Below are 16266 nucleotides of genomic sequence, written 5' to 3'. Positions count from 1 at the left end.
GAGGTGGGAGGGAGAGGGAGAGATCCCGTATGCACCCGCAGCCTTGGACTTCACCCGCAGCCTTGGACTTCACCCGCAGCCTAGGCGCGTTGTCGGCTTCTCCCAGATCCCGGCTCCTAACTGGGGTTCCTCCAAAGTCAAGTTCGAGCAGCTTGTTAGGAGGTGCGCCCAGGAAGCACCTGTTGGAAGGAGATACAGGGTGAGGCAGAGAAGGGCAGGTAGCCAGTGAGGGTGTGGGGGCAGCTGGGAGGCTGCGAAGAGCCTTCAGAGCAGAGACCGCCCCGCCCCGCCCGTCACACACAGCATCGCCTCTGGCGTGTCCCGTGCAGGGCATCTGGGTGTCCCCATGAGCACTGGCCTGGGGAGCTGAATAAGAGGGGACACAGGGCCCCGGCAGGGGTGCACATCGGCTCAGCCACCTTCCCATTCTTCCCGTTCCGGGAACCGGCCGCCGTCCCCACCGGCTGCAGGAGCTGACAGCCATTCCTGGTCCCGTGAGGTCTCGTTGGGCTTCCTGCACGTGCAACTCAGGGAGTCGTGACTCCTCAGAAGCCGGCCGCTCCGTCCTGGCCCTGGGCACTCCCGATCCGCTCGCCCTGGGAGCCCAGTGTGCCGGGCGTGGTTCTGCCCATTTCACAGATGGGCGGCCCCTGCTGCCACGCGCTGTGTCCTGTGTGTCTTCCCTCCCCTGCAGCCTGAGAGCCTCCCGCCCCTCACCCACTCAGTGTTGTCTCCACCGCCTCCCGCACACATCTGGGCCAGGCGCAGTTTCCAGGCTGCTTGCTTGCTTGGCTCCACTGGCAGACCCAGGTTCCTGAGAGGCTGGACTGGGTCAAGTTCACGGCCAGGTCCCGTCAGCCCGGGGGTCAGCGCTGGCAGGCGAGAAAGGCTCAGCAGGTGCTGGCCTAGGGAGTGGATGAGGGAAGGGGAGGACGGGGAGCTGGACGGGGCAGGGAGCGAGGAGGCCTCAGGCTGGCAGCGGCCAGGGATGTGCCGGTCGGGTCACGTGGTCCTTCCGGTATCCAGTGGCTTCCGTCTTGTCCCGTGGGCACCCCTGTCTGTACGGCAGCCTACAAGGTCGTGGCATCGGCTGTGCCTGCTTTTCCAACCTCGCGTCCCTCCCCGGGTCTTGCTGCTCCTTCCACTCCAGCCTGCTCATCTCGTGGCCGAGCTGAAACTTCTAACTCAACGTTGGTGCTCACTGCGCCGTCCCCTCGGTGAGCCCTGCCCCGGGCTCTGCAGGCCCCCTCACACCGCGTGGGGCTCCGCTCAGCCGCCCCGCCGATGTCCACACCCTCAGCTCCACTCCGAGCCGGCCGCATCCCCTTTCCATCTCACGTCCCTGTGTCTTCTAGCGCCACCGCCAGCCTGGGGCGCTGGTGAGCTCCTTCACTTGTCTTCTTGGTCCTGGGTCCCTTGTCTCAGGACATGGCCCTGGGAGCAGCCCCGAGCCCTCGTCATGCACCCCGAGCAGGATGCCTGTGTGTGCCCCAGCTTTCCTCCCATAGGAAAAATGCACGAGGGGAGGTTTATGGTGTCGCGGGGTCACGTTTCCAAGGTGACGGTCCCCTTGGTCTGATGAAGGCAGTGGGTGGCAGAGCACGTGTGGAGTGGGGGGCTCATGGCGAGCCAGGTAGGAGCGCGCTCATCCAGGCGGCCTCTCCTGGTAAAGCCGCCGTGGTCCAGTCTTGGGGGCCCTACCCCAGCAAGCCAAGCCAGTCTCCCCACTTTCCAAGGCTCCACTTCAGACATCACCACGGGTGAAGTTCCATCCTTAACCCGTTAACCTCACGCTCTGGGCATCCAGCCCTTAACACTTGGGGCTGTGGGGGACACCACAGTTATCTGTGTCATGGAAGAGGCTTGCAGTCTACATGTGAGCATTCCCCAGGCAGTGTAGACATAGATGCAGTCAGTCTATGAAGACGCAGCGGGCAGTGTAGACATAGATGCGGTCAGTCTACACAGGCGCAGCGGGCAGTGTAGACATAGACGTGGTCAGTCTATGCAGATGCAGCAGGCAGTGTAGACAGAGATGCGGTCAGTCTACACAGATGCAGCGGGCAGTGTAGACATAGATGCGGTCAGTCTACGCAGACGCAGCAGGCAGTGTAGACAGAGATGCTGTCAGTCTATGCAGGCGCAGCGGGCAGTGTAGACATAGATGCGGTCAGTCTATACAGATGCAGCGGGCAGTGTAGACAGAGATGCGGTCAGTCTACACAGATGCAGCAGGCAGTGTAGACATTGGCAGATACAGATGCACACACGTGAGAGCACTCATGGGAAAATGGACTTGAATGATAAATTATTTTGCTGCAAAAGTCTTGGCTCATGAGCGTCTTCATGAAGGTTGGGGAAGGTCTGTGCGGAAACACTACGGAAGGATTTCAATGTTGCCTACACCCAAATGGGCATCTTTTAATTGTGTTGAAGTACCTTAATACATACACACACACAGACACCTGTCTACTAAGCAGTATACACACATGTGTATACATATCCATCCACATGTAACATAAACAACTCACTAAATAGTATTTATAGGGACACATGCACACATACATATCCCAGACAAAACATACAGTCTATAGACACATACATATACATACATACACACACACAAGCACAAATGTCTGTGATACGTACGGGCCAGCTTCATATATAATATGCACACATGATGTAAGTGAATAGCTCTTATAGCAAGGAGTATATGTGGATGGATGAAGAACTTTCTGTTCAATAATTATTTTATTTATTTGGAAGGCGGAGTAGCAGAGAGAGGGAGAGACAGAGAGCTTCCACCTGCTGGTTCACTCCCCAAATGGCCACCACTGCCAGGGCTGGGCCAGGCCAAAGCCAGGAGGCAGAAGATTCTTGCTGGTCTCCACGCGGGTGCAGGGCCCCAAGCACTCGGGCCTCATCTGCTGCTTTCCCAGGTGCATTAGCTGGGAGCTGGATTGGAAGTGGAGCAGCCGGGACACGAACCGCTGCCTGTGTAGGATTCTGGTATCGCAGGTTGGCGGCTTTGCCCGCTACACCATAGCACCAGCTATGAATGAAGAACTTGACAGTTTAACTGTAAACGGGTCAGATTTACTTGCGTGGTTTTTATTAATTGAGGATTAGGGCCCAGAAGTGAATGCCTCCGCCTCCCTGCACTGCCGACACCCCCAATTCTCACCACCGCCCCCGTTCCCTCCCTCCCTCTCCGCCCTGCACAGACTGCTGTGCCAGGGTGAAGGGCTCCACCGTGAGTTCACCCCGGGGAAGGAGGAGCGCCCCTGGGAGCACTCTCGGAGGAGCCGGCTCTGCAAGTGCCTGCCTTGGATCGGCAAGCGGGCCCCGGGTGCCTGGAGATGAAGGCTCAGAGGAAACAAACACGGAGTTAATTAAAATTCATGGACTAGCCGGAGGCCGTCTGCACATCAAGTCACAGAGAGGCCCGAGTTATGGGGTCATAGCTCTTTATGTCCCTCAGAGGAAGATTCTGGATAAAATCGATCCAAAGCCGCCGGCGCCTGGTTATGCGGCCGGGCTCAGCCCCTACCCAGTCATGTTGCTCGCCGTCTCCAGGCCTGTACAGCTGCCTGCAAATGCACTGTGTGAAAAAAGAAATATTTGGTTAATGCAGACTAACTCATACAGTCCCCAGACTGCCTCAGATCCATTTGGGAATTAAGCAGGGATTCAATTTGACAGATAATGACTCGAAGTTCAAAAACGGTTCACTTAGCAGGGTTTTTTTCCCCTTTAAAAATGTATTCTTATAGAATCTTTTTGATCGTTGGAATTACGAGCCACCGAGGGAGTGGCGGATGGCGGGGTGCACTGCAGGGTTTTGAGGTCACTGCCTAGGGGCAGCCGTCCTGTCCTTGGTCCCTGACTGGCAGCCAGATGTCACACAGCTGGTGGTTGGTGGGGGCATGGTGATTTCCGGGGGCTCTGCAGAAACGTTGCTGTCCCGCGACCTTGGAGGGGGACCCCTAGTTCAAGGAGGCGAGGGTGCCCTCTCTCTGGAAGAAACGTCGGAGCAAACACCCAACTGCTGAGAGGGAAACAGGGCAGGGGGAGATCCTCGGGGAGAACCTCACAGAGACAAGGAGCAGCCGGTGCAAGGGTCCTGGGGCAGGGATGGCGCTGGCAACGGGGCCCACGGCAGCCAACGTCTGCTGCCAAGCAGGACACGGAACCTGTGGTTGCCCCTTTGAGGGGATGGCGTGGATTCGTTAGCGAATGAGCTCCGGCTGCAGTCTGGCTGACGATGCGCCTTTGGCAAGCAGCCCGACTTCCCCGAGCCTGGCGCTCACTCCTCTTCCTCTGTGACAACCGTTTTTAGAATTCTCCGGGACGACGCTTTCACCGAAGGCTTAACTGTTCACAGGACCTCTTCAGGAAGGGTGGACTCCATTTCTTTTTAACGAGATGTTTATTCATTTCTCGTTAGTAAGGTCGTGTTGGGCGTGAGGCGCACTGGGCAGGATTTGCTGGCCCCTGGGGTTGTTTTATTCAAAGCTAGGGACCACGAGGAGGGGCCGCCTGTGACATCAGCAGCCCACACAGGCACCGGTTCAAGTCCCAGCTGCTCCTCTTCGGATCCGCTTCCTGCTAATGTCCCCGGGAAGGCAGCAGCAGTCAGCCCCGGTGCTTGGGCCCCTGCCAGCTACACGGGAGACCGGATGAAGCTCCTGGCTCCGGCTTCGGCCTGGCCCAGCTCTTGCCACTGCGGCCATCTGGGGAGTGAACCAGCACGTAGAAGATCTCTCTGTCTCTGTCTCTGCCTCTCTCCCTCTGTAACTCTGCCTTTCAGATAATTAAAAAAAAAAAAAAAAAAAGATGACGGGGAATGCAGGCCATGGCTGATGGCTCGCAAGCCCCAGACAGAGCATGGGGCGGAGTCCTGCCTGCTTCCACAGCCGCCACTGCTCGTGTGCACGGCTCAGCGCACGGCTCGGCACCTATTCTGAATGTCGGCTCCCTGCGCCCAGCAGACGAGCGGCCGAGAGCTCCCTGCGCCCGGCAGACGAGAGCTTCCCTCCCCTTCAGCCCTAGGGTATGTAAGAGCCACCAGGGCTGGTCCTGGGGCCGTGTCCCTGCTGGCATTTCTGTTTCTGATGCTGTGGTTCCTCCGATGACTCCAAAGACCCATCAGTGCGGGCTGAGAGCAGTGGCCTCAGCTTAGCTCTAAGAACACCCCTCCCCTGCCCCCCGCACCTCTTGGGGTGCTGCCGACTCCTCCCCCTGCTGTCGGGAGGAGCTCCCCCACGAGCCAAAGCCTGCGTGTTGGTGCCTTCTTCCTTGTTTGGTTCATTCCCTCACAGCTGTGTGCTAGGGTCTCTTCTCTTGGTATTTTTTAATTTGAGAGGCAGAGAGCACCAGCTACCATGGCCGGTTCACTCCCCGATGCCTGCGACAGCCAGAACTGGCTGGAATCAAAGCTGGGAGCTGGGACTCAGCCCAGGTCTCCCGCGTGCGCGGCGGGGGCCTGGCCACTGGCGCCACCCCCCACCGCCTGTCTGGCTAGGCATTGGCAGGCAGCTGGAGATGGGAGCAGGGCTGGGGATTGAGCCCAGGGGCTCCAAGTTGGGACATGGGTTCCATAAGCGACATCTTGACCACTCGGCCAGAGCCCACCCCAGGATCTGCCTTTTTAATTTTTTGTAAGAAATTTTTTCAAGATTGACTTATTTCCTTGAAAGAAAATCTTCCATTTGCTGGTTCACTCCCCAGATAGCCACGATGGTCAGGGCTGGGCCAGGCCACAGCCAGGAGCCAGGCGAGACCTCCAGGTCTCCCACGTGGGTAGCAGGGTCCCTGTGCGAGCTGCGGGACCCAAGTGCACAGTGAAGCCAGGACGTGCGCAGCCCACACCAACAGGCTCTCTGCGTCCCTGGGCCTCGCCTCTGCTGCTGGCACCCATCCCCTCGCCTCTGCTGCCGCTGTACTGGGCCGGCTGGGATGCTCGCTGGCTAACGTGTATTTATTTGTCCCAATACCTTGTAATCACATCAGTCCTGATTGAATTAGACAAGCACAGAATGTTAAGTGGGTGCCGGCCTTTAGCGGCTTGGGTGGCTCTGGCCAGTCGCTGCGTCTCACCTCATTAACCGTGACTTCGGGGGCGGGGGTGGAAGGGTGCTGGGCCCTGGGGCATCCGAGACGCCTTCTTCTGTTTTGGCGCTGCAGGTTCCCTGGCCTGGGCAGCGTGGGCTGTCGGGGACAGGTGCCAGACCTCCCTCCAGCACTCCTGTGCGGGCCCTGCTGGCCTCTGTAGTTCCTCAGTCACAAGGTGGTCATGGGACTCGGGCTGGGGGGCAGGGGGGGACCGAGCCTCCCCCGCTGCATGGTAAGCCCAGAGGCGCGAGGGCAGCTCCCCCACGTGGCCGTGCGGGCTGTGGCAAGCCCTGCTGTGTGTGCGATTCAGCTCCTTTGTGGACTCGGCTGTGTGTTCACTGCAGCCTGGAGATGGGCGATGACTCTGTCGCTCAGCAGAGGGCAGGACTCCCAGGGCCGGGCAGACTCACAGCCGTGGGGGCCGCCTGCTGTGCGAGGGAGCTGGGGTATGGATACCCCCGTCCCCACCTGCCGCATGTTGAGTGTTGCTTCCATGGGCATCTGTCCCCTGGCTCTGCTGGTCTGTAGCACGAGAAGCCTAAGGGGCTGTCCTAGCAACAGCAAGAGGGAGTCCTCAGGCCAAGAGACGCAGGTGGGCGGGTGGCAGGCGGGCAGGTGGCAGGTGGGCAGGTGGCAGGCGGGCAGGTGCATGCTGGGAGGGAATCGGAGAGCTCCTCCCTTTCACCAGTGCACAGCGGGCGTGGCTTAGCCAGAGCTGAGACTCGGACCCTGGATGGAGCAGGCACACAGGGAGGGGCTGGCTCTCCTCGCCCGGCCCCCCGGCCTCAACGCTGTCCCCTGTGGCTGTTGCAGGTGTGCATCGTGCAGAAGCGGGACACGAAGAAGATGTACGCCATGAAGTACATGAACAAGCAGCAGTGCATCGAGCGGGACGAGGTTCGCAACGTCTTCCGGGAGCTGCAGATCCTGCAGGGGCTCGAGCACCCTTTCCTGGTCAACCTGTGGTGAGTGAGCCCAGCCGGGCCCAGGGCTTCACGGGCGCCGCCCCGCGCAGCCGGTGCTGTTTAAGGAGAAAGCAATGGCGTTTCCTCTCCGGGTCCAGATGTCCGTAATACTCTGTCGGCTCCGTTTTCGGGCTCCGTTTGAATTTTAACCCCGTTCTCTTACCTGGTGAATAAGAGCTGAAAGTGGATTCTAAAAGCCTCTTTTTGGAACACTTGAGTGGGTGTATGGGATGCCGTGGGAACGCCAGCGGGGTCTGCCCGGGGAAGTGCTGGAGGCAGGGAGGACCACCGGGCCCCGAGGTTTCTCACCGCGCAGGATGGCTGGGTGGTATACATGTACTCCATGCCAGGTTCTGCCAAAACAGCCCGTGCGGCCGGCCCTGGTCCGCATTCTGGAACTTTCTCTCCATCGCACTTCTGCACGTGCTCCACTTTCAATTTGCATCTGAAAGCCCAGCCTCCAGGGCTGCTTGTTCCCCACCTCTGGGCCTGGCACGTGCCGTCCTGTCTTCCAAAAGCACTCCTATCCTGGCCCCTCTGGTGTCTCCTGGGTTCCAGCACATTCCCGCGTGGGCCTGGGAAGCCCCTGGGTCAGGGGCTGCCGCTGACCCACAGGCTGGGCGAGCGCCCTGCATCGTCTCCACTTGACCCGACTGCCCCAGCCTCTCCCAGACACAACCCATGTTGTTGGCTGAGCTGCCTGCTCCACCAAGAACCAGCCAGAATCAAGGGCCGTTTCTCGGTGCTGTGGGTCTGAGGGCCAAGCCAATCCCCGGCTGTTGGAGGCGCCCACCAAATGCTTCGTAAGCTGGATCTGGGGCAGGACAGGGGGCTCTGGGGAGCAAGTCCTGTCTCCTTGGTGGCCTGGTGGCCCCAGGAGCAGCGAGGGCAGCCCGGGTGGGGAAGCCTGGCCCCACCAGCTTCCCTCCCTCCACCACTGCTTCCCGACTCAGAGGCAGCTCCAGGGGGGGATCAGGGCCAGGGAGGGGCACAGGCGGCCCCGTCTGGGAAGGTCAGGTGGGCGTGGCACCTGTCACTGACGCAGGTCCTGCCCCGGGAGCAGCCAGCAGGTCCTGGCCTCGGAGTCAGAGGGACAGGGGTGTCCCTGTGTCTCCATGATGCTCCAAGTGCGCTCCTGTTCCAGTTAGGGGACAGGGGGATCTTTGAAGGTAAATTTCTCCTGACACAAGCAACATACTCGTGGCAGAATGCACACTGGGCAGCAGCAGCCATCCAGGTCCCAGCACGCCGGATGATGCCTGCCCATAACCCACTCTGTGTTCCCTTGTCGTACTTCTGCTGTCGGCCACATACGGCCACACGTGGCACTGGTGGACAATCCACACGTGGCCCTGCTGTGTCGTGCTTCTCAGATGATGGCAGGTGGGGGCGCCACAGCCTTTGTGGGTCACGCGTGTGGCTCGTCCCATGCCCCTCTTGGGAAGGACATTCAGCCATCTCACCTGTGTTCCGTGCTGGCTGCCTAGGGCCGTAGGGGGGGGACCCTGCCAATGTGCACAGCACTGAGAACAGTGTCTCTGTCTCTGGGCCTGCGCTCCCTCTGTTGAATCGGCCGGAGGATTGGATGCATAACTGAGTTTGTGTGATGTGTCAGTGCTGTGTGACGTGTGTCAGTGCTGTGTGATATACGTGTCAATGCTGTTAAGGGGTGCTGGTGTGTGATGCATGTTAAGGCTGTGTGATGTGTGTCAGTGCAATGTGTGGTGCATATTAAGGTTGTGTGTTGCATGTCAGTGCAATGTGTCACACATGTTAAGGTTGTGTGATGTGTGTCAGTATAGAGTATGGTGTGTGTTAATGCTGTGTGATGCATGTCAATGCAGTCTGTGGTGTGTGTTAAGGCTGTGTTATATGTGGCTGGTATGAAATGTGTGGTAGTCATGTGTCATGTGTCATGCATGCCAGTGCAGTGTGTGTGGCACGTGTTAAGGCTGTGATGCATGTCAATGTTGTGTGATGTGTGTCGATGTGTGTTATGATGCATGTCAGTGGTATGTGACGTGTTACTGGTGTGTGATGTGTGTCACTGCAGTGTGTGGTGTTTGTAAAGGCTGCGTGATGCATGTCAATGCTGAGTGGTTTGTGTTAAGGCTGTGTTATGCATTGCAGGGTGTGTGATGTGTGCTAATGGTGTGTGATATGTTGTGATGCGTGTCAGTTGTGTGTGACGTGTTATTGGTGTGTGATGTGTGTCACTGCAGTGTGTGGTGTTAAGGCTGTGTGATGTATGTCAATGTTGTGGCTTGTGTTAAGGCTATGTTATGTGTTGCTGTGTGTGATGCGTGTCAGTGGTGTGTGTGACGTGTTGCTGGTGTGTGATGTGTGTCAGTGCACTGTGTGGCTTGTGTTAAGGCTGTGTTATGTGTTGCTGTGTGTGACGCATGTCAGTGGTGTGTGTGACATGTTGCGGGTGTGTGATGCGTGTCAGTGGTGTGTGTGATGTGTAGCTGGTGTGTGATGTGTGTCAGTGCACTGTGTGGCTTGTGTTAAGGCTGTGTTATGTGTTGCTGTGTGTGACGCATGTCAGTGGTGTGTGTGACATGTTGCTGGTGTGTGATGTGTGTCAGTGCACTGTGTGGCTTCTGTTAAGGCTGTGTTATGTGTTGCTGGTGTGTGATGTGTGTCAGTGCCGTGTGTGGTGCGTGTTAAGGCTCTGTTGGGGGTTCCCGTCAGAGCAGCCCCTCCTCAGGCTCTGCTCGTGGTCTTTGAGAGCCAGCGGAGCAGTGGCAGACACACGCGGTTCACACGGAAGTGCTGGGAAAGCGACCACAGGAGGCAGCACCGTGAGGCGCTCGCGAGCACGGGAGGGGCAGTCGCTGCCTGGGCCCAGCGTCCCCGAGTGCTCGTGGACACGACATTGCCGTGTTGGGTGCTCGCGCTGTTTCGAGAGTTAAGTGAGAAGCAAAGATACGGACGTATGCTTTCCGTAACTGTGAGAGGTTATATGTTCGTGTGTGTGTGTGTGTGTGTGTGTGTGTATCATACGTGTACAAGGCTACTTCAAAAAGGTCCTGGAAAATGCATGCTGTGAAAGAACTATGGATGGATTTCCAATGTTTTTGCACCAAAATAAACTTAGCTCCTAACAGCATTTTCCATGAACTTTTTGAAGTCCCCTCATATGTGTCTGACAGCAGATGGGTGATGAAGTGATAGAAACATAGGTGACAGGTAAATGATGGGTGATTGACAGCTGAAGAGGAGTAGATGGATGGTGGACGGTGGCCCTCGAGCTGCTCTTAAAGGAGAGGAGTGGACGCCGACAGCGGGCAGTCTCCTGCTCTCATCTCTTTCTCCCGCCATGTCCCGAGACTTCAGACACCTGCCGTGGCCAGGGTCGGGCCACCGCCTTGTCCAGCCTGCACTCCCAGAGACCACGCTGCACCTCGTGAGGTCCCCCCGCTGCAGTCAGTAACCTCTACAGTCTCCTGGGACACTCTCGTCCCCGCGGGAAGGTCCTTAGCAAAAACAGACACGAGGGGACAGGTGTCTGTTGCTGTTCACGGCCGGCATGCCTGGCGCCACTGGTGACTTCAGCGTGGGCTTTGAAGAGGCCAGATTTCCAGAACTGCCCCTGTGGGTAGTGTGGATTTGCCACTGACGATGGGGCAGAGCTGGAGGCTGGGAGTGTGGGTCCAGGCTGCACCCTGACTCTAACACAGCCCCGTGCCACCGGAAAACCTGTGTGGCAGTGAGCAGTGAGACACAGGGCTTAGGCAGGGCAGCCCTGGACCTGGGCCTTGACCCTGGGGTGCCAGGCAGTCCCTGGGGGAGGCGGGGAGGCCAGCGGTCCACCGCGGAGGCCCTGGGATTTGCCAAACGTTGTGTGGAAGAGCCGGGACTCCCAGTGGTGCCGAGAGCCTCGGTGCACTGTGTTCCCCACCCTTTGCCAAAACACATGCCCGTTGCTCTGAGTGCTTGCTCTGTTACTGGAACCCTCCTTGCCCCACCCCTGTCCGGAAGTAGCAGCGTCAGCACTGCGGTTTGTCAACCACCTGCAGCGTGCCACTCGTGTCATCCTTTGTCTCGGCTGATCTCAGCACTGTCCTTCCACGCGGGTGTCCTTGCCCGTGGTTTGCAGTGGAGAGGCCGAGGCCCAGCGGTTGAAGGGTTTGTGCGAGGGGGCAGGGACGCGAGCACTTGGGCCATCATCTGGTGTCTTCCCAGGCACGTGAGCAGGGAGCTGCATCGCAAGTGGAGCAGGCGGGACTTGAACTGGTGCTCATGGTGGGTACCGGCGTCGCGGGCGGAGGCTTAACCCGCCGCAACACAATGCCGGCCCCTGGTTTCCTCGATCTTAAACTGTGGTTAACTAGTGTGTAGGACAGTTGAACGGTGCACCGTCTGCCTGGAGTAAGTCCCGCTTCGTCGTGTTCCCTGGTGGAACAGGCGCTGGCTTCCTGGTTGAGGCTGAGCAGATGACGTGAACAATCGTGATAACGTCTGAGGTCGCGTGTTCCTGCGTGTCTGTCTCCTTCCCGCTTGCCTGCCGGGTGCCGTCTGGCATCATCCAGGCTGCCCCATCTGTCAGCCTCCTGTGTCCCAGAGGTGGGAACTTCTAGAATCTGTGGAAGATGAAGCCGGATGCCCCGTGATGGCCCAGTCTGAAAGCTGCCAGTCTCGGCATCCCTGGGCGTCAGCCACGCGCCGGATCCGACACTTCTTTGAAGCTGTGACGTTGCATCTCAGGGCGGGTGCCTCTTAACAAGCCACAGGTGGAGGACGCGTCTCCCGCTACCTTCTCCCCAGCCAGTTTGTGGATTCGGTGGTGGGGGCGGGGAGACGGCAGCATGGAGTTGTTGGAACACGCACGTCTGTGGCTCCCAGTAACTGAGAGAGTTTCTTTCAAAGGCTTTTGGCCGCGGGTTCACTACGTGCTTTGGTTGACGTCCTGCAGGACGGGGCGGGCGGGGGGACAGGATCTGTCCACTTCTCATCCTGGCCTCTCCAGGGGCGTTGACGTCACCCCCTGCCCAGGAGAGAGAGGCAGAAGAGGAGGAAGGAGGCCCCGGCGGAGGGAGGGGTGTGGACCAAGCCGGGTTGCTGGACTGCCACGCAGTGTCCAGACCCCGCGTCCTCACTGCGCATGTAGGAGGCCTCGGTTGTTTTGGGAGACACGGGGGCGGCAGATCTCAGCGGCGTGGGGCTGGCCGGAAGCTCCTGCTGTCCACGGTGTCTATACGGACGTAGCAGAGCCCGTCTTTCCTCCTAATTACGCTCGTTTGCATGCAGTGCAGTGAAAGGGAAACCCAGCCTCAGCCACCCTGACAATCTGCCTTGCCTGCGCCCCCTGAGGTCTGTGCTGGGAGAAATGAGACATCGGGGAGCCCGGAGCCAGGCGCGGCTCCCACGTGTGCGTGGTCTCCCCAAGGGAGCCCCGGCCCAGGGGACGGGGGCTTGGGCTGCCTCGGCCACAGGTCTGGCTCCAGGCAGGTGGGTGAAATGAGTGTCGTTTTCATTAAGTCTGCAAGCCAGTTACCTGTACGGAGGTAACCCAGGCGGGGCGGGTCTGGTAGGAAGACTAATGAGGCGGAGCCGGGAGAGGTGCCCCGGGGACGGATTGTAGTGAACACATTCCGTGCTGTGTTGGCATAGCTTTGTTGCTGCGTGACTGTAACGTTTGGAAACCCATCGGCATCTTGTGTGGTTTGGAACCGGTGCCCGTCCCCCCACGCCCCCACGCCCCCAGCAGCTCTGTGAATCCTCGCTCCCGCCTCTCCGGATTCGTCTTCCGCAGCAGTGGAGCGCCTTGTAATAGGATTCCATCCTGCCTCTTTGAGTTTCCTTGTTCTCTTCTCTCTGCTTGTGCTGCTCCCCCGAGCTTGGAGACGTTGTTGAATTAGTGCACTCGCATCCTGCTCCCCCAGCACTGCCTCCTGGAAGCACCAGGTGGTATCCTGCCCCCGTCTAGATCTTGTATGTGCCATCCCGTTCTCTGGAACTGCCTCCCCTGTTGAGCTCCTATTCATACCACAAAACCCCACCTACTTCTCCTCTTTGAAGGCTCCCAGAATTCCACCTGAGAGATGCCTTTTTTCTTTTTTAAATCAATGCTTGGTAGAAAGAAAAACAATTTTTTTTCTTTTTCTGGAGAACCAGACACTTCCCTGTTTCTTTTAATGAAGAGTACGTCTGGCTGTGTTACCCTCTTCCCTGTGGCTGAAAGGAAGCTCGGAGCTAAGCTGCCTTAAAGAGGCCGCCTGGTGCCACAGGCAGAGACCTGACAGGCAGGCAGGGCTGACTTTGCCCCTCAGCTTCCATCGATTGCATCTCAGCCACAGCCCCTCCAGATCGGGGATCCGGAACCCTGAAATGACTGCCGGGAGCCCTCGCCGCGGGGGAGGACCTCGGGCACGCGCTGCTCTGGGTCTGCGTTCTCTCTGTCTGACTTTCCGATTCCTCCGTCTGCAATGCCCGTTTCTGATTCTGTCATCATTTTATTTTCCACGTCACGAGCCACCGGAAGCGGTTCGTGGGGCTGGCTGTGACATGCTGGAATAAGCGATTCTGTTATTTGCAGCCTGCACTGTGGTTTGCGGGGGTCTCGGCCCCGCTGCCTCCCCGAGGCTGCTGTCTTCCTGCAGGGAACGGCAGTGGGGTAGGTCCACAGGGACCCCCTGGCACGTGCGGAGCCGCTGCTTTGTTAATGTGTTGACAAAACCCCACGTCTCTTCACACGGTTCCCCCAAAGGAGTTCGGGAATGCTGTGCTCAAACTCCAGAGGAAAACTTCTCCAGCGCCATATAGTCGCAGGGGTCCGTGGCCTCAGACACAGCTGCAGCCGTGGGGACCCCGAGTGTCCCCACCCAGACAGTCCCTGGTGACGCCGGTGCAGCCAGAGGGGTGCTGAGCCCCTCACAGCTGTGTGCCGCTCTCGGACGTGGGACCCTGCGTGGGAGGGAGGAGCCTGCAGGGGAGAGCGCTCCGTGCTTTGCAGCGTGGAGCCGATGCCCCGCGCCGTCGGTCCGGCACAGCCCGAGTGGAGTCCGGCCCTGATCTGCTGGCCAGGTCTCTCCCCGCCTTTGAGGGCGAGGAGAGTGAGTGGGTGGGGGCTTCTGTCAGAACTCTCTCAGCAACACTGTGGGCTGGGGTGGGCGGAGCTTCCTCCTGTGTCCCTGTGCCTGCTGCCCCTGTTTCTGAGGCTGCAGTGAGCCCCTGGCCCCGGGGGACCCCAGCCCCGTGTTCCTGGGGGCCCTGGCAGCAGGAGGGGTGGGACTGCCTGAGTGTGGCGCAGCTTTAGGGAATGCTCCTTTGGGTGCCAGGGATGGGGCTGCCACCTGGCCTCCCCACTCCCGCTGATTGTACCCCCCTCTTGAAGTCTGGGCAAGGATGGAAGTATAGAAGTCTGGGCTGGGTGAGTGCTGCGTGTTCGCTAGTGAGACCCCCCCCCCCGCCCCGGTTCCCTGCAGGGACTTTGGATCATGCGTGGGGTCTGTGCTGGGCTGCAGGTGGGGGCGGGGTCTCATGGCTCCTCCTCCTTTGCTTCTGGTGATGGCTAATCGTATGTGGCACCCTGGGGGCTTAAGGGGTGCCCAGGCAGCAGGTAAATGTGACTGCTGGGGGTGCTGGCCAGGGCGGTTCTGCAAGGGTTAGCGTTGGAATCAGTGGCCTGAGCCACAAAGAGCTGCCCTCACCATGCAGTCCCGGGGGGGCCTGCGGGGGTGCTCAGAGGAGGAGGAAGAATGAATTCACCCTCGGTTCCCCATGGCTCTGCAGCCTTTGGCCTCAGGCTGGATCACGCACCTGCAGCCTGTGGGTGGCAGGGGTGGGGTTGGTTTCCTGGCCCTGTTGGCTTGGGAGCCATGTGTGGCTGTGTCTCCTGCTCGTTCCATTTCTCCCCTCTCCTTCCTCCTTCTCTCTATTTTTTTTTTAATTTATTTATTTTTTTGACAAGCAGAGTGGACAGTGAGAGAGAGAGACAGAGAGAGAAAGGTCTTCCTTTGCCGTTGGTTCACCCTCCAATGGCCGCCGCGGCTGGCGCGCTGCGGCCAGCGCACCGCGCTGATCCGATGGCAGGAGCCAGGAGCCAGGTGCTTCTCCTGGTCTCCCATGGGGTGCAGGGCCCAAGCACTTGGGCCATCCTCCACTGCACTCCCTGGCCACAGCAGAGAGCTGGCCTGGAAGAGGGGCAACCGGGAAGAATCCGGCGCCCCGACCGGGACTAGAACCCGGTGTGCCGGCGCCGCCAGGCGGAGGATTAGCCTAGTGAGCCGTGGCGCCGGCCACTTCCTCCTTCTCTCTAAAGACGAGGCCAGGGCAGGGCCCAGGGAGACGCTGGGGAGGACGTCTTTGGACTGTGCTGTGGGTTCGAGCCTTCGGAGCCCCCCTGGGCTCAAGTGTGCGTCAGGTTGGCTGAACTGCGTTCCCAGAGCCGGGCGTGCAGGCTGGCAGTGTCGTGGCCACAATGACGGGGGAGACTGTGTCTGGGGGGGGGGGCGGCTTGCCCTGGGACGGCTGGGGTTGGGCAGTGCTCCTGAGCTCCACAATCCTCCTGAGTCTGTGACAATGATAAAGGGATGCTTGCGGGTCACAGTGACATCACAGTGACACCCTCCTGCGTCACTGCACCCAGCGAGGGGAGAAAACAGAGCCACCCCCGCACTGCTGCAGAGTGCTGCTTCTTCCATAGAGGCGACAGGGCAGGCAGTGACTTCCCACTTCCCACGCCGGTGGGTGTTGCGGGAATATGCCCACCGCATGATGTGGGCACGCCTTGCTCCTGGCTGCCCCTCCCCCACGCCACCGTACTGCTTGGAAACAACCGTGGGGCCGGAGGCTGATGGTGGCTTGGCTCGGGGAGGTCCCAGCAGCTCTCCTGTCACCCTGACAGCAGCCGTCACCCCTGCCAGTGGTGGCCGATGGCCTGGCGGGGGGAGAGCCGTGGCAGCTGGCAGGGCTGGGTAACTGAACGTCGCACAGTAGCCGCACGGGAGCAGCTGTGCCAGGAGAGGAGCAGCCCGTCTGCGGAGTGTCCGTAGCTGGTGAAGTGAGGCTGCCTGCGCCGGGAGCCTCCCACCCCACCAGCAGCCTGGGGCCTGCAAGGGAGCGAGGCTGGGGTCGCGCCTGGAGCTTCCGTCCGCTGCCTCCTCGTCTGCTCTGTTGGCTTTCAAAGTGCCGGTGCAGACTCCAAGTCCCGTGGGCCCACTTGCCGGGGAACGGCCTCGCA

At 59.5% G+C, this 16266-nt stretch overlaps 1 protein-coding gene across 1 annotated transcript in view; it reads left to right on the top strand.

Moving 5' to 3' along the window:
* Positions 1–16266, top strand: part of STK32B (serine/threonine kinase 32B) — a 257275-nt gene that overhangs the window by 80066 nt on the left and 160943 nt on the right. Inside the window, exon 3 of the mRNA XM_051829718.3 lies at positions 6928–7079. Within this exon, the coding sequence (XP_051685678.3) occupies positions 6928–7079 (152 nt within the window). The remainder of the gene's footprint in view (positions 1–6927; positions 7080–16266) is intronic.

Source organism: Oryctolagus cuniculus, chromosome 2 (assembly GCF_051225735.1).
Source record: "Oryctolagus cuniculus isolate XC-2025 breed Fujian yellow rabbit chromosome 2, ASM5122573v1, whole genome shotgun sequence".
In the NCBI taxonomy this organism is placed as follows: Eukaryota; Metazoa; Chordata; class Mammalia; order Lagomorpha; family Leporidae; genus Oryctolagus; species Oryctolagus cuniculus.
The sequence above is the reverse complement of the archived record's forward strand: the minus strand, read 5'-3'. Positions and strand labels throughout refer to the sequence as shown.